The 17771-nt window shown below is 38.5% G+C and overlaps 2 protein-coding genes across 4 annotated transcripts; both read left to right on the top strand.

The window, feature by feature from the left end:
- Window positions 1-431: 431 nt before the first annotated feature.
- gclm (glutamate-cysteine ligase, modifier subunit) lies at window positions 432-10416 on the top strand. Of its 2 annotated transcripts, none has more exons than XM_053503649.1 (7): window positions 432-661; window positions 2080-2145; window positions 2756-2843; window positions 2953-3009; window positions 3686-3888; window positions 8106-8220; window positions 9776-10416. In XM_053503649.1, the coding sequence occupies exons 1-7, from the start codon at window positions 533-535 to the stop codon at window positions 9943-9945; spliced, it is 828 nt and encodes a 275-aa protein (XP_053359624.1). In that variant the 5' UTR covers window positions 432-532; the 3' UTR covers window positions 9946-10416. The 2 variants fall into 2 exon arrangements, with proteins under 2 accessions (XP_053359624.1, XP_053359625.1); XM_053503650.1 differs by having other exon boundaries at window positions 2759-2843.
- Window positions 10417-11808: 1392 nt separating this feature from the next.
- dnttip2 (deoxynucleotidyltransferase, terminal, interacting protein 2) lies at window positions 11809-17684 on the top strand. 2 transcript variants are annotated; one of them, XM_053504109.1, is made up of 8 exons: window positions 11809-11901; window positions 12928-14816; window positions 14913-15051; window positions 16442-16537; window positions 16640-16804; window positions 16959-17068; window positions 17260-17360; window positions 17503-17684. In XM_053504109.1, the coding sequence occupies exons 1-7, from the start codon at window positions 11827-11829 to the stop codon at window positions 17357-17359; spliced, it is 2574 nt and encodes an 857-aa protein (XP_053360084.1). In that variant the 5' UTR covers window positions 11809-11826; the 3' UTR covers window position 17360; window positions 17503-17684. The 2 variants fall into 2 exon arrangements, with proteins under 2 accessions (XP_053360084.1, XP_053360083.1); XM_053504108.1 differs by having other exon boundaries at window positions 17586-17684.
- The last annotated feature ends 87 nt before the right edge of the window (window positions 17685-17771 follow it).

Genomic DNA, 17771 nt, shown 5'->3' on the forward strand with positions numbered 1-17771 from the left:
GTTGTATTGCTGTAAGTTATTAGACATTTATTACATTTATAGTAATGTATAATAAAATCTATAATATTCTTTACATGGAGTTACTTTTATGAACTTATTATTTATATCTAGTTACATTTTGCAACTTCATGCTCATTCTGCAAAATGTGACACACCCATCAAAAGTTGTACAAGCTCCCTCTTTTATCAGTTTTAAATTTTTTTATGATCCACACCGGGTTTTCCCCTTGAACTGTAACAATGATCCATTCCAGACTTTCAATTACTTTTCCATCTGATCCACTTCAGGTTTTTCCCGTCATGTTCTAGACTGTTCCATTCCAGCTTTTAAGCTGAGTCAGTGCGTGATCCAGTCCGGGTTTTCCCGCGCGCGCCGCACGTTCTCTGAATGAACTCAACGCTGGCAACAAACGCAAAGTCATACCAAACATCGCAGCCGTGGTGACTGGAGTTACAGAGGCATTATTAATAGTCTGAAGGCAATCCCACAGTCATATTTTTTTAAAACCTGAGGCAATCTAGGTTGTTAGAAATGGAGGCCAGTACCAGCGCGAAGTTGTTTCTTGATCACGCCACGAGCCTGAAGCTGCACACGGGGAACTTGTTAATCGTGAATCGCTGTCGCCTCAAGAATAAATGTCCGTCTTCGCCGAGTGAGGAGGTAAACTGTGTTCTTTATGAGATATTAAAGACTTCTAAACGGTTAGAACTCATCTCTCTTTCGGCTTATACACGGTGCGAGCTGTTGTTTTGGTCATTCACTCGCTAGCACGCTGAATGTTCGAGCCGCTTTGCACTGTTGTCGCCCGTTTCCCCTGATGACGTCACTACGCCTCACAGCATCCGCAGGTCTTCTTCATCTGTAGAGTCGCTATATGTAAAATATTACCGGTGTTATTATACATCCAACTCTGTAACGGCTGTTTTATTTTTTATTTTTTTTAGATAATTTTGTAGTGCCTGTGTAGGCATTGTATAAACATCTAATATGTAGTCAACTTATCTAACATACTTGTAAAAAATTGGTTTGGTTTGGTTGGAATATATTCCAGAGAGTGATCTAATCTCAGGATGGCTTTGTGGCTAGCATTGTGGCCTCTCGCATCCAGGGTCGAGGGTTCGATTCCCACCTTGGGACCGTATGTTTCGAGTTTGCATGTTCTCGCCGTGCTTGGTAGGTTTCCTCCCATAGTATGTGTGTGCGTACTAAGTATCCTGGGATAGGCTTCAGGCCCCCACACTACCCTGTACACAGGAGAAGCAGTATAGAAGATGGATGAATGAATCTTCTAATCTCCATAATCCCCCTTCATCAAAAAATGTTTAGGAAGAAGCAGAAACACCTTTTGTGAGCAGAAACGCCTTCTTGTTCAGAAAGATTAGAGGAGACTGGACAAGCAGGAATCAGCTCGGCTTTAACAAGTGTGTCGTGCAGAAAAACAGTACATCACACATCAAGCTTGAGGTGGCCGGGCCACGACAGTAAGAGATGACCACTCTGGTCAGCTGTGAAGCCACAGTGGGTACAGGCTCACCCAAATTGGACATGAAAACAGAAAAAAAAGACTTTGCCCATGGGAATCACCAGTCACCTCCTGATAGGATTTTATTATGATACCTAGATGCCGATTCAAATACAAGTGTTTGACATTTATATCTAGATTTTTTACTAATTAGCACTCCCTGAGATTTGTTTGAAGAAACAGACAGATACACAAAAGAATCGTGATTCATATCTGAATCGAACCATCTTTATTGCCCATATAACTACTGCTCACTTAAGGGTTTTTTTTTGCATAATTTTTTTTTGCAGAAATATGTGTGAAAATCCCAGGCAATCAGGAGTATCTAAAATACTCAACCACCCCCATAGACCTAATTTAACCACTTAATTTTATTGTCCTACTTATATGACTTTAATACTACTGCTACTACTACTACTAATAATAATAAGGTGCTTTTATTTCAACTAGTTCTCACACACCTATAAAAACCTATAATATATATTTATATAAATAATACAACTTTAAAATAGGGATGTGGTCTTGTAGTTATGGTCTTATATTATTTACTCCTTAGCTTCAAGACTGCATAAGAGGAACACTAAGTGAGTGGTTTGCAACGTTACCGGAAACACCTGAACAAGTAAGTGCACTTTACACACACTGACTGTAAACACACCCTACATATGACCTGAAAGTCTAGTCTTGCTGTGTAGCCAGTAGGGGCAGTTTAAATTAAAACTGACTTATGTTCTGCATTGTCGTTGCATGTCAGGGGGCTATGCCAGCTATCCATTGAAGAACAAAGCAGAGCTTGGTTAAACATTCTGAAACTTGAAAAGATACCATACTTAAAGCTTAAATCCTACCTATAGTAGGCAGCCTAAAAATGTCACAAAGCCCCATATTGGAGGTGATAAATGATCACTAAACTGAACCAAATAGTGAGTCATGTGTGGACGAAGTGTGTTTGCTCCACACGCAGCGACTCCATCATGCAGCGCTCAGCAGATCTGCCTTAGGGGGCTTGACAAAAAAAATTGTAATGGTCTTAAGCCACATAAAGCTAAGGCTTAATGAGACATTCCTCTCTTACAGCCTGTTGACAGAATTACTTGTTTGCACATGTATAAAAGATCATAGACCAGATTTATTTGTTACACACACAAAAAAAAATCTTTTTTAATGATTAACTCGGGACATTATTGAGGAAATTACAGAGGACTTGGACTTTTTGGACTGTTTCTCTCGAGCAGGATTTACCCAGCACTCTGGACTGCACAATTCCACAGTATACAGAACCAATCATAGCAGAGGAGAGAGAAGAACTGCGGGTGTCTGGTGAGAACAATTTATCCTTGCTTGATGGAAGAACAAACATTGCAGTTGCAAATGGTCTGTGGCCCAGTAGTGCTTTGTCATCACATGCTGCTATCTCTTTTTTTCTCAGTCAAGCTCTTTCTCACCGAGTCTGATTCGTCATCTATAAAAAATGCAGTTGACATGGGTAAGTGCCTGCTAAAAAGCCACTGTTATTATAATTCAGGGTTTTTTATTTATTTTTTTTGTTCTGGGAATCTACAATTCATAGCTAATGAGCTGAAAAATGTGCTCGCTAACAATTTTTCCTCAGAAATTTCCTCGACTGGAATTTTACCCATTTGCTTATTGGTGATTTAAATATATTTTTACAGTACTAAGTACAGTCGGGAATATTCACGTTATAACAAGCAACATTTAGTGTGTTAGGTTTTACAGATTTTCCATCATCACAAAAAATTAAATAAAAATAACAGAAGCAAACAGCTTTTCACAAACATTTACTGAATGATTTTATGCTTTCTTTTGTAGTATTTTGAACTAGAAAAACCCACTTTTTAGTTTTAACATTTCTGTAATTCTGGTTTACCTTCCATCAATATTTTAAACAAAGACAAACAACAACATAAATACAACAACTTGCAAAATGCTTTTATATCAGTTAATGTCAGTGACGCTTTATGTGCAAATATTTGATGTTTATGTGGTGTTAAATCGAGGTGAAGTTTGCTTAGAAATTTGGCCAATGCATGGGGACCAAAGACAAACAAATGAAAAAAAAAAAACACTGTGTGTGCCAGTAGTTGTCTTATTTCCATGATGCAGGGTTTAACATGATTTGGCACTTTTTCTGTGTTGCATAGCGTGTGCGTCATTAGGTATGTCTCAGCTGGATTCAGTCATCATTGCTCCTCCTCCCCTGCCCGAAAGTGAAGCTCTGACTCTGGTTCACCTACAGCCACTCTGGACCGAGCTGGAACAGATTGTTCAGAGCCAAAAGGCTGCTTCAATCGGCACCTCAGACCTGGACAAGACTCAGCTTGAGGAGTTGTACAACTGGGCACAGGTAAGAGAGAGTACATTTAGGCGTCTACAATATATTAAATAATGACGTGTGTAATCATGTAATAGATTCAGGTCGCTTCGGCTATTTTGTGACCTGTCAATAGATATTATATATAAGGGCTGAAACGATTTCTCGAGTAACTCAAGTAAATAGATTACAAAAAATGGTTCAGGCAAAATCTTCTTCCTCAAAGCTTCTTTTAAATAATTTTAAAAGCTTGCGTTATGTTTTCGCACAATTATTTGTTTGGCATGACAGGGCGGTTCTGAATGCAAGCCGCCACTAAACACCGAAGAAGAAGAAGCGCTTACATCACCCACAAAGCGGAAGGAGACGAAAACAGTTAGCTGTGTATTGATTTGAGGGAGTGTTCTGTTGTGGGCTGCAAAATGGAAGGGAGCGATAAAAATATCAGCGAGCCAAGAAAAGAAGAAACCAGCAAGAGAAAACGACAGAAATTGTCAGTAAAGGCTTATGTTATGTCTGAGCTGTAAAGTTTTAGTTCTGGAAGTTAAGTTGCACAACTTAGTGTTTTTGTATAATTATTTGTTTTATTGTGTGTGTTATGCGCTAAAATGCCCCCCTGCCATGGATTGCCCCCCCCCCTACTTAATCTCTATCAAATATATTAGGACACCACAATAATCAAAAATTCATATTATTATTATCAAATATATTATATTATTATTATCAAATATATAATTACTATTATAATTTAATCAGGCCCGTGACAAATTAATACACTAAAATTAAGACACGTAATACAAATTCTTATATAATGTTTATTTTGTGGCACATTTATTTTGCAGGGGTTTGTCATATAAAACAAAACTGTTTCCACTAAATAAATATTGTTTATAATGAAAAATTACACAAAAATGATTTTTATTATAAAATAAGCAATATGAAAATATACATGTTGTATATGAAAAAATATATAATTTATATATTTTTTGTCTTCTTTTTTATATTGCTTATTTTATAATCAAATTTGTTTGGTGCAATTTGTAATTTGTAAATCATAAACCTATGAGTTTATGTTCTAATATAATATTTGATAGACATTGTGTGTGGGGGGGGTGTCGATTAATCGATTACATTTTTGGTAGAATACTCAATTACTAAAATAGGGCTACAGCCCTATTATATTTTATCTTTCTCATATATTACCACTAATGTTTCTAATGTGTCACTGCTGCAGTGGTTTCCAGCCCTAGTGCTGAAGCCAGCGTTTTTTCTTACATCTTCAGACAAATCGCAGCATGAATGAACATTAAACAAAAAGTATGGAATAGTCAACGAATTGGTAAACTAAGTTTTGGATAATTGTGATAACTTATGAATAGTTGAACATCAATTTATGAGGGTCCATGGTTTCCTATGAAGAGATCTGCAATAGCTGACGAAGTGCTACAGGTGGTGTGTTCATAGTGGATATAAAAAGTTTTTTTCTGACATTTACTTAGTTACATCTTACGGCAAAAGATCAGCTAAGAGCTTACAAAGGAATCTCATTGTTGAAGGATATCAGTCAGGTGATCAGGTCAAGTATATGAAAGAATTTCCAAGCCATTTAATATATCATAAAACACTGTCTGACTGCCCGGAAAATTTTGCACAACAGTGACATTACCAAGAATGGGATGTCCCTCCACCATTGATGAAAAGACAAGAAGGGAACTGGTCAGGGAGGCTGCCAAGAGGCCTGCAGCAAAAGTAAAGGACTTGCAGGAATTTCTGGCAAGTACTGTGTACTACATGTAAAAAACATCTCCAGTATTTTTATTCATATGTCTGGGTTATGGGGTTGGGTGGCCTTTTCTCAAGAAGAAAAACATCATAGCCTGGGTAAAGTTAACAAAAAACTACATTAGGTCTCCCAGAACCATGTGGAAACATTTTATAAGGTCTGATGAGACCATGATAAAAGGTTTTGTCCATAATTTTAAAGGGAATGTTTGCTTCAAGAACAGCAAGAGCAAGCCAACATGTGACATGGAGCCACTATGGCTGTCTACAACTGAACCATACAGTGGACCTGAGGAAGACCACACCTGGTCATAAAAAGCCAATAGCTTTAGCACAATTATTATTATGGATTTGTTTTATTATATTTTTGCGCATATTACCCATGTTGAGGATGACTCTTGATCACGCTGTGGGAACACCCAGGGGATCACTGCTGCTCACACTGTACTTTTTTTTTATAAAGTATAGTTCACTGATTAATATGAATATTGCTCAAACTATGGACTTTGTGAGCTACAATTTAAAGTCTTACTGGGAGACACAGTCAAAACAAGCCACATTTATACAGAGCGCTTATGCTGTTTTAGTGTTTGTCACTATCGTGACAAGCTGCACTAGTGTAGAAGAAAAATTTATAAATACAACAAAGTCCCTGTCCTACCTACAGTACCAGTCAAAGATTTGGACATACCTTCTAATTGAATGTTTTTGTTTTTTTTACATTTTAGAACAATACTGGCGATTACAAGAAAACTGGAAAATAACACGTATAAAACACATATACACATTATGTAATTAAGCAACAACAAAAGCAGTTTTAAAACAAGCTGTTTTAGAATAGCTCCTGCTAAGAACAGTATTGTTCAGTCCATATGCAAAACCAGTCAAGCACCAAAGACATACCTCAGGACCTCGCATGTTGTTATAAAGGCTTTACAGCTGTTATAAAGGCTTTACAAAGCATCGGTAGCAGGCACATCTCAATATTAACTGTTCAAAGGAGATTATTGCATATCTTGGATGCCTTTGTATGCATACAGTATGTATAAGCTGAAAAAAGCTGAATAGTTTTTCTCTTGCTACAGTATACACAAATACAGGGTTGCCCTCATTTGGATATTTAAAAAACATCTCTAGGCATTTAACTTCAGTTTCAATGCTAACATTTCTGTAAGTGTCATGTAGAATGCCTTGTAAACTCATTTTTAGAACAACTGATCCTGCAAATGGAACTAACCCCATTTTTTTGGTCCTGTATGCCTACATACTGACCATGGTGTACAAGAACATAGATGCATGAAGTCTTGTGACACAATAACACAACAGATAGGAACTGAAAGTTAAAATCAACACTATTGTACTGCTCGTGTAGTGCTGAGTTTTCATCTTCAGAGTAACTGCTTACATGCTTTGTAGTGCAAATGGGTTTAAATGATCAAACCGTGTGCAGATTTGGAGACCTTTATTTCCATTGTATGTCTATAGTGCGTTCAGTCTTTGTGGCAAGAGTTAAGGGAGGATCATGTCAGCTGTCCCCAAACATTTGAAAGTATAGTGTATTTATAATGTGGTGTAAATCTCATAGTTGGTTTGGTATTTCCAATTTATGGCCTGGTTTCTCTGCTAGCACTCAAAAACAAAAGTCCTTCTTTTCTCAAACACCACTTTTCAGCTACATTTAGTGTCATATTCATGATAAAGGCAATATACAGCACGGAATTTAATGTTAGTTATGAGGGATGTTAAAATCAAACCGGGACTTGTGATTAAATTTCTTGTAAATAAAGGTGTAAAAATTACTGGATTTTTCAGACAACTTTGCTTCATGAAAGATTTGAATGGTGCAGATGTATTAAAGAAGTCTGTACGACCGTGAATGCCGACCCCAAACAAGGTGGCTTGGAGCCCACTACAGTCATTCCTGTAAACAATCAGCGAGTGGGCACCTAATCTTTAATAACTTTTCGCCAACTTGTGAAAGAGGGACATCCATCCGTGGAAACTGTACACGCAATCATTTAAGAAAACCACCCGCATGCTACGGGAACTTGGCCGAGAGTTATTGCCAGGCAATTTCAAAACGTTTGGTCCATTAAAGAAGTCCCTGGGAGGCCAGTATTTCAAATGTGAAAGAACTATTTTTTTATTTTTACCTTGTTGATATATAAGCACTAGTAATATGGGATAGGATCATTAGTGTAAAGAGATTTTTAACCCTCATACTGTAACTGTGATCTGTTTTTCTGCACAGTCAAAAGTCTCTCATGTGTCCCAAATATAAAGGTTAATATTTAAGTTGCTCTGGATCATAACGATGCTTTTTGTATTCGATAAATTGATGTGGCTCTGGCTATAATTTTTCTGTCAGCCCTTCGCAAGGACTTTTTCCTCCTCACTAATATTTCCGTTGTCTATTTTTATAGTGTTATGTCTAAATGTTTGCGCGTTTTTCCTGTGTTGTGGTTTAGGTAAAACCGAGCAGTAACCAGGTAAATCTGGCCTCCTGCTGTGTGATGCCTCCTGACCTCACTGCTTTTGCTAAAGAGTTCGACATCCAGCTGCTGACACACAATGACTCCAAAGGTAGCACCCATTTCTTGCCTCTCTTTTCTCCTGCTTGTAATAGAACATGGCTTAGATAAGAATGTGTGTTTTAAGATAGGACACAATAGCACTGCATGCTTTGGCAGGTCATGGAATCAAATTTTAATCACTACACATTTACATGGCTGTAAATCGTATTGTTGGCTTTTTTTTTTCTTTTCTTTTTTTTTTTTTTTTTTTTAGAAATGTCTTTATTAGGTTTCCTTTAAGACATGTACTATTTTGGATCTAGGCATGCAATGATACACTGTTGGTTATGTGCGTATGTTGTGCGTAAACATGCTCTGTAAACAACATCCCAATCCTGGTTATACTATGTGACGTGAGTTTACTGTATACTGCCACATAAATGGAATAGACACATATGAGAATAATTTAGAGATAAAAAAAAGATAAATAATGGCAAACAAAAAAGTTCAGCACAAGGTTGCAATACGTCCCAGTTAGGAGAGAGAAAATGTCTACAGGCAGGTTGAGCTGAGTAAAATTAACCGCACTTGCTTAGAATAATGTTTCTGATTATCAGCCACTATCAGTGACAATGAGGGATTCGCATGCAGTGAAAACAAAAATTTATTTTATGCAACCCTACTAGTGCTAGTTAAGGGCTAGTTAAACTAGTTCGCAACCATGTGTGCATTTTTCGTGATCACTGTGTAAATCAGGTATGTTGAACTGGATCCAGAAAAGGCCGCTGTGCCTGCAGGCTCTCATTCCAGCCATTAAAGAAGCCACACCTTATTCCACCTGTTTAATTAGTCTTTCCAGGCTTTCAATAGACTTCAATATCAGGTGTGGCTTCTGCTTGGTTGGAATGTACCCTGCACCCACATTGGCTCTTTCTGAATCCAGCGTGACACCAATCATTAAAAAAGTTCTGTGACAGCCTTAATAAATAATAAATAGTAAGGCTGGGTGATGTGGATGATCAGTCAATATTAATAATTATTGATCATTTTAATGCCAATGCTATATCTTTTAAATAAACTCCACTCCACTCTCCATCTCCTACTTAGTTTAATTAAAAATAAATAAATGTACTGGAATGGTCTTACATTAAATCAAACAATGAAAGCAAAATAAATCAACTGGTATATTGACCCAACACCAATAAGAGGCAATAAATATTAGAAATTAGGGGTGCAACGGTTAATCGACTAAAATGAATAAAAGAAAATAGTTGGCGACACATTTAAATGTTGAATAGTTGATGATGATGTCGCAGTTGCTACTCACGCAAAAAATTGTTAGTTGTATTAATGATTTTTTAACTACTTTTGATCCAAACTACTGTTGTACACAATTTATACACACCTGTGCTCTGATCTCAGTCAGAGCACGAAATACCGCCGTACTGACGAGCTAACCCGTCCTTTTTTTTTTTTTATTGACGATGTGGCCCCTGAATTGAGACACACCAGTGGTGCATTGTTTTTAACCATGTATCCTATTTGAGTCTTTACTCAATCCCTATGCTTTTATTGTCCTTTATTTTTATATAACGCTAACCAAGGTCATTCCTGTCTGTGTGTAGAGCTTCTCAGTTCGGCAGGCTTTCAGGAGGCCATGCAGGAGAGCTGCAAGGACCTGCATGTGACGGACTGGCGGCTCGAGTGGGTCTTGCGCTACTCCATCATTGTCAAAACTCGTGGCATCATCAAAGCCAAAGGATACCTCCTTTATGCACGGAAGAGCACAAAATAGCACCTTCTGATTGTACTGCATTTCCAAAATGCATAGATTTTTAGCTTGCTATTAAATTCATTAATGAAATGTATATGTGATTCACATTTCCTCATAAGTGAAGGCTGAAATTCAGCTGACCTCAGTCATGCTGTGAATTTTTATTTGTCAAGTGCTTAATTGCTTGCTTAATTTTTAAATCTGATCTGTTCAACCTTTGTATCATACACTTCTGCAGCCTGCACTATGTTAATGATTTTATGTTATGTAGATAACTAACTAACAGGGTTGATGTATCTTGCTTGTGTTTGTACACCTCAGACTTTAAGTAATGTTTTGGTTTCTTTTCAGGCAATAATGCAAAAAAAAAATGCTGTAAAGAGATTTAGCAAAATTATAGGGTGGGATCTAAATTATGGAATATAGACTCATGAAAAGATCTATTTTTATGTTTAGGAAAACAGTTTTACACTGATGTAAAGATAACTCAATGCAGTTTTCTCATGCATTTGACCTGGTAGCTAAGGGTAATGCTGTGATACTTAGACTGGGTTTTTATGATCGTATTTAGTTTGTCCTTTTCTAGTGTGTCATCTCTAGTGTGAAACCCTGGCATTTAAACATGTATTACATGTGACTACCTGTCATTTCCTTATTCTGAAATTCAAATGTTGGATCAGTTTTGTGCAAGAGTTTTACATATATGAAAACCAGCATGTGTTTACTGTATATGAAGAAAGGGCACCACACTTAAATATTCTTTAAATATTATATTGAACCAATCTGTTTATCTGTGACAGACACATGAGGGTCCAGTAATTGGCTACTGTACATGTCATCATGTTTGTAAAATGTTTTAATTTGGATTCATAAATCATTCATTCAAAGCCTGGCTTTCAGTGTATTCCTTCCATACTGCACTAAAGAAGTGAACTTTATGGGATTTTTATTGTACAGTACATTAAAAGACAAATTAAACTTTCATGTTAATCTTTCAGTATTCAGCATTGTACAATATTTATTCTGTAAAGATGCTCTGAGACTAAAACGTCTGTTTTGACAACACACTGTGTGCATGTTGATCCATGGCGCCAGCAGGATTTAGGTGGCACAGAGGGCTTAGTGGGTTAGAATAATTGTCTCATGCCTTTGGGTGGGGGTTTGAAATTCATCTCTAGAGCATGGAGTTTGCATGTTCTTCTGGTTGCTTTAATGAAATTCTGCGTGAAAATATTCTGCAAGTTTACGTCGATTCTGCAGTGAGTCGTTTGAGACGTTTTGAGTGGCAGACACATCACTGGGAGATGACAAGATATCAGGAAGACCTTCGATGAGAGAATGGCCGTAAACTTGCAGAATCATGTTAATTGTCTCCGTGGCAGATTTGCCCAGTGGACAAATCTTGTCCCCAGGAGCAGGAGGAACATCTTGGGTTTACCCCTTTGTGTGTACGTGTGTGTGTGTGTGTGTACCTGAAGATTGGGGTCATGAGCAGCGTAACCTCCCCTGACGGCAATGACCAATGGCCTGAAGCATCCTTCTGCTGATGGATAGATAAACTGAATGAAGTGGGGTTTATTCTTCATCTCTACCTAAAGACCAGAATGCAGCAGCACTTTACATTACAGCTCTCTCACCAGACTCACTCAGGACTTCACACATTTTAATAGCAGCACATTTACTGTATCGTTTTATGGTAGTTTTTTTCTTTTTTCTTTACATAACATCACGTGACTGGGGAGATACGGTAATAATTATAGTGCACTAACACGTTTTTGTCGGTTAAGTCTGGATAATGTGGAATGGATGTTTCAGCTGATCGATTGGTCATGCCTCAGTGCCCTGCGGGCGGGGTCACGTGATCAAACCGGAAGTGCGCGAGAGCATGTGCAGCGGCAAAAGATGGTGGCCACCAGGAGAGGAACGCGCGTGAGCTCGCCGGAGAAAAACACAAACGATGAAGTCACGGAAACGCCGGTGTGTTATCAGTTTTTATTTCATTTCGACTTTGAGCTTTTCAGTAATAACATTGTGCGTTAGATTGTATTGCTTCTCCGACTCGCATGAAATGGCCACATCACACCTCACTGTTTGCTAGCTAACAAACTTCTCGTGACTAGCTGAGAGCATGTTGGCTGCAGTCAGGCAACAGTGCAGCTACAGACTGCTAATGAAACCAGTGTATAATCACTAGAAGTTTAGAACTTTTATATTAAATCTTGGGCATTCAGAGTGACTTACAAAAGTGAAGTCTTGAAGTTTTCTTCTTAGGTTAGATCCTTACCCTGGTTACTAGGTTTCTAACTGTAAGTAACATCACTCAAACAGTTTTTTGTTTGTTTGTTTGTTTGTTTGTTTTATTAACAAACTTAACTGTTTGTTATGCAGTTCAGGGTAACTTTAGGGCCTTAAGCATGATTCATCCTGATGATGCTCAGTCAAGAACTTGATCACTTAGCCTATATGACTTTGGGAAGACTTGGTGTAGAAAACCATCTCTCCATAGACTTGTAGAGGACAAATAATAGACAACTTAGTGTGGGATTTAAACCTGGGACCTTCCGAACTGTAGTTCAATGCCTTAACCACTGTGCTACTCTTAAACTTTCCTGATGTTTTCTTTTTTTTGTATGGTTTATAGTTTTAGGTTTATACAGAATTAATATCTACTAAAACTGAAACCCTTGCTGTAGGCTTACTGGAAGGACAAACCAAAAGCGATTGCACCTTATTTATTTATTTATTTAAATATAGTGAGCAAGTGATAAAACGAAGGTTTTAGAAGTGTTCAACTGTTTTGAAGTTTCCCGGGGTTCCTTAATGGTTAAGGTATTTTATGCCTAATCAGCAGGCCCAGGGTTTAACCCCCCCAGCCCCAACCACCTCGCCACCAAGTTGCCACTGTTCGGTTCTTTCTGATCTCTATAAATGTTAAATGTCGCTTGGTGATGCACACATTTTAGCACTAATAAGGAATTGTTTGATTTTGTTTTTTTTTATCAGGGATCCACCATCAGAAGAACGAGAAGTAGAACGGTGATTGTCCCAACACCGTCCCAATCCGAACACACCAGTGACTCCCAGCAGGATGAAGCAGAAGAGAAGGACATGTCTTTAGATAAACCAGCCATTTTACCAAAAAAGGAAACTAAAAGTTCTAAACGTCGTCCCACAAACAAACAGCCAGAATCCACACATGAAGCAGATGTGTCTGAATCCGAATCTTGCTGTTCCGTGACATCGGATGTCCACCCGACCTCTAGAATCACAAGAAGGGCAACCAGAGCGGAACCTACAACTGTGGAGGAACAGAAGGCATCTAAAGCAGAATCTAGTTCTTCTTCGTTGGGTAAAACGCCACGCAGGTCCACAAGAGGTCAGAACAAACCTGTTCCTGTTTTAGAGTCTACCACTTCACAGGAAGATGAGCACTCTGAGGCTGAGTCCTGCAGCTCTGTGGTGTCTCTGTCCAGAAGGCTTACTCGGAGCCACGTGAAGCGTACTGTTGCTCCTACAGATACGGCCCACTCAGAGGCTGATTCTTGCTCTTCTGTAGTTTCTGGACCACAGGGTTCCACTGTCCGTAGGTCCACACGCAGCAGAGTCAAGGTCACTGAGCCAATCCCTATCAATTTGGAGCACAGTGAAACTACAGAGGCTTCTGCTGCTCTTGAGCCCAGGAGGACCAGGGGGCAGAGAGGCAAAGCAAAGTCTGCTGAGAAAGACCAGGCAGATGACTCTGACGGATGTCACTCTGGACCTAGCTTGAGTCCCAAAAGAACCACTCGAAGTCGGGTAGCTGATTCAGATTCAGAATCAGTATCGACTGCGTACACGTCTCTTGACAGTCCTTGTTCTCCACAGGGCAGGGGAACCCCTTGCAGTAGCCGAACTGGCTCAGCTAGCAGCAACCGTGCTCTTCGAGTTTCTAGATCCAAAAGTGTCAGAACGACATCAAATGTGCATTGTATGTCCTCACTGGTCTCCAAAAGTGTCAAAAAGGACAGTGAAAAGAATGAACCTGAGAGAGACCAGGTTGAAACTACAGAGGATGTTTCTTTTGTACCTAAAAGTGGAACGACATCTGATGTGGAGGATGTAGAGGAGGAGGGTGATGAGGAAGACACAAATAACAAAACGGTTATTGCTGCAGATCAAGATTGTTTCGTTTCTGAAGATAATAATGGGAATGTTACTCTAACCCTGGATGAAACTGAAGCTCAAGTGGGTAAATCTGAGAGCAGACGAGACATTTCTTCTGACGCTAAGAAAGATGTAAAAGAATCCCTGAAAGTTGCAGGCAAGCCCATGGAAACACATGGGGCTGGTTCTATAGAGGAACTCGAAGCCATTGAAGAGGAATCAAGTTGTGTATCAGTGATGCCCCAAGAGAGTTTTCCAGGGGCTGATCAGTCAAAACTTGCAAAGGAACAAGATACTGACGTCCAGCAAAGAACTAACACTGAAGGACCGTCATCAAGCTCAGAAGTGACGAAGACAAGTATTGAGAAGACCAAGCCTGTGAAGGAATTGGTCAGCTTGCTGGACAGCAGCGAGGATGAGGGGAGTGATGATGATGATGTACTCTCTGTGGATGGAGGTAGTGATGAGGCTGTAGACTTAGACAGCGAGGATGGAATGTGTTGTTCTGAGGATCAGCCAGGCCCCTCCGGTGCACCAGACTCGCTCACGGGTGACGAGCTGTTTGTCATTGATGCACGTCCTGGATATCAGCCTAGCCAGAAATACTACATTGATGCTACAAAGTCCGAAATCGACGATTCCAAAGCTACTGAGGAAGAAGAGGATTTTGTTGATGAGGAGGGGGAGGATGAGGATGAGGAGGAGGATGAAGACTCAAAAGTTCTTTTTACTACAAGGAAGCCAGCACTGTAAAAATTTAACTTTCTTTGCATTTATATAGTTACAACTTTTAAAAAAATATATATTTATTCAGTGCACTGAAACTCTGTCGTCTTTATTTTCAGGACTGATTTATCAAGTTCTATTGACCCAGGGCTAAAAGTAAAGGCTCTTGGAGGATTATATATTAACTTTGATGGGAGTAAATCCAGATCTGTCTCCAACACCCTGAAGAAGCTGAAGGAGCAGAAGAACCAGGATGAGGTATTCAATCATTTCTGTTACCGAAATAAGATAAGTACGATGTTAAAGTGGCGACCCCAAAGGGTGTATAAATAAACATCTTCATTATAAAAAAAAAATCAGTGTGAGTGCTATTGACTATTAATACTTTACAGTAGAAAAGCATCTCTTAGCTTATGAGTAATTTTTGCCCCTGCCAGCAGATCAAGCTCAAAATTTAAGAAATCTAGGTATGGTCTTGGGTTAAACTGTTCCTGAAGGTTTTTGTTTTGTGGTTTTATTTATTTTTTTTGGATGGTTTATAGTTTTAGAATTATTCAGAATTTAGTGCTTGAAATATCTACCAAAAGTGAGACCCCTTGCTATAGGCTTGGACAATCCAAGAACAATTGTACTTTTTAAAAGGTGCAAAAAAACGTGCAAGCAAGTGACAAAATAAAGTGATTCTTCCAGTTGTTTCTAAGAGTTTCCTCCCGTTTCCTCAATAGTTAAGGTATTCAACCACTTATCAGAAGGTCCAGGGTTCAAACCCCTCACCGCCACCAAGTTGCCACTGTTAGACCCTTGAGCAAGGCCCTCAACCCTAAGCTATTCAGGGGTTTCATAAGATAAAAATGTAAGTTGCTTTGGACAAGGGTGTCTGCCAAATGCTGTAAATGTAAGAGCAGATCTGTCTCTAAAGGTTTTAGCAAGCTGCACCCTAGTGACATCTGGTGCTTAAAATATAAACCTGCAAGTCACATTACAATGCTTTAACACCGCTGTGTAAAATAGTGAGCCTATAAAGTACGTCTACAACAGTTTACAGCTTACAATGCCCTTGCTGATTTTACCTTGTTGCTCACTGTTTCCATATTAAGGATTAAATTTACTAAGCAAAATTTTAAGCAATAATGTGGTAAGTGGGACTGGGGGTACTTTTTTTTTTTTTTTAAAGGACTTTTTAGTGTGAATCAGAAATTTCTGCTTGATGTGTAGCTGGTGTGTTATAGCACTGTTTGTGGGCAAACATCAGTTTTTAAAGTAAAATGCTCATCTTCTGTGCCGAGTTAACAGACCTCCACTCCAAAGCTCGTTGTAAGCACACTTTTCTATTTTAAGTGCTTGTCAAGGTGTTGAGGGACGCTTACAAGTCAAGTTGGTTTGATCTTTTGTTTGGTCAACACTGTTATAAATGACTGAAGCCCTATATATGTCTTGTTGACTGTTCCCTCTATTCTTTGTCAGCGAATTGTTTTTAAAAAAAGGTTTTTATGAAAAATCGCTTTCTGCCTACTTGATACATGAATTTTGTGATTGGCAAAGTAACAATACATGCAGACTCGCAGGTCAGCAAATGCTTATTTTCATTTGATAAGCATGTTTTTATTTAAAAAAATTATAAAACTGATCGCTCATGTTGCTTTTGCAGTTGCTAAAGAAGAGTGTGATTGTTGCAGACTTTGAAAAGAAAGACACTGTACCACCATACAAGGAATCCAAACATGCTGCTAAATTAAAACGCAAGGTAAGTAAACCTTGCAAAAAGTTCCCCAGTAATGTATTTTTATTTAAGGATACAGAAAAATATTTTTTTTTGCCTTTTTCCCCTCCCGAATGCAATGTGCAGGAGGAGAGAGCCAAGACCACAGGAGATGGCTGGTTCAACATGAGAGCTCCTGAATTAACAGAGGAACTGAAGAACGATCTCAAGGCTTTACAGATGCGTTCAGCCATGGACCCAAAGCGCTTTTACAAGAAGAATGACCGAGAAGCGCTTCCCAAATACTTTCAAGTTAGGATGCAGTTTATGCATTATTTCCTAATCTATTTAGCTAATACATTTTCCAATGTAGTCAATGTGTAAGGTAAAGTCCGTATCTTTTATCAGATGTGGTGAGTACTTGGTTAAGGGAGTTTTTATATTTTTTAAATGTGCTCCTCTGCAGATTGGAACAGTGGTTGATAACCCAATAGACTTCTACCATTCCCGAATTCCTAAGAAAGAGAGGAAGAGAACTATTGTGGAGGAATTGCTTGCTGATGCTGAGTTCAGAAGGTACTGGAAATGGGGTGCATTTTAAAATGTAGTTTTTCTTGTTGTACTACTCTAATATGCATGCTATTGTATTAAGTTAGCTATTAATAAATGTGGTGTATGTGATTTTTAAAGCATGGATTTTTTTGTTGTTTGATTTACTTTGTTTTTTTATTATTGTTGACACTGGCTTTCTCTTTCACCTTTTTCAGTTTTAACAAGAGAAAGTATAGAGAGATCATTGCAGAAAAAGCAGCAGCAGCAGCTGGAAGAATGAATAAAAAGAGGCATAAATTGCATAAAAAGAAATAATGTAAGCTATAGTCATTTTTACCTTTTATACATGTTCTGTTAAAATAAATACTAACAAGATTGTTGCAGTTTTACTACTGCTGCTGTTTTACCTTTTAAAATGGTACTTTTAGAATTGTATGTAATTGTAAAATTTTTTTAAGTGTGAAGAAAAACCTGTAAAACGGAGCTAAGCATGGTTAAGCCTGTTAACAACTGTGGCTGTTTTTTGTTTTCCTGACTGAAGAAGCTTGATTGTGCCACCAGTTTGGAGGATTGGACAAAATGACCGTTCTTCCATTAAGACCTCTCACAGACTGATCAGCAATAAATCATGTAAACCAGCTGACTGTGTAGCTCTTTTTTCTCTGTTTGGAAACAGCACTTGTGTAATTACCACGTGGGGAACTGATTGATCATGATTATACCACAG

Source organism: Clarias gariepinus, chromosome 9 (genome assembly GCF_024256425.1).
Source record: "Clarias gariepinus isolate MV-2021 ecotype Netherlands chromosome 9, CGAR_prim_01v2, whole genome shotgun sequence".
Classification (NCBI taxonomy): Eukaryota; Metazoa; Chordata; class Actinopteri; order Siluriformes; family Clariidae; genus Clarias; species Clarias gariepinus.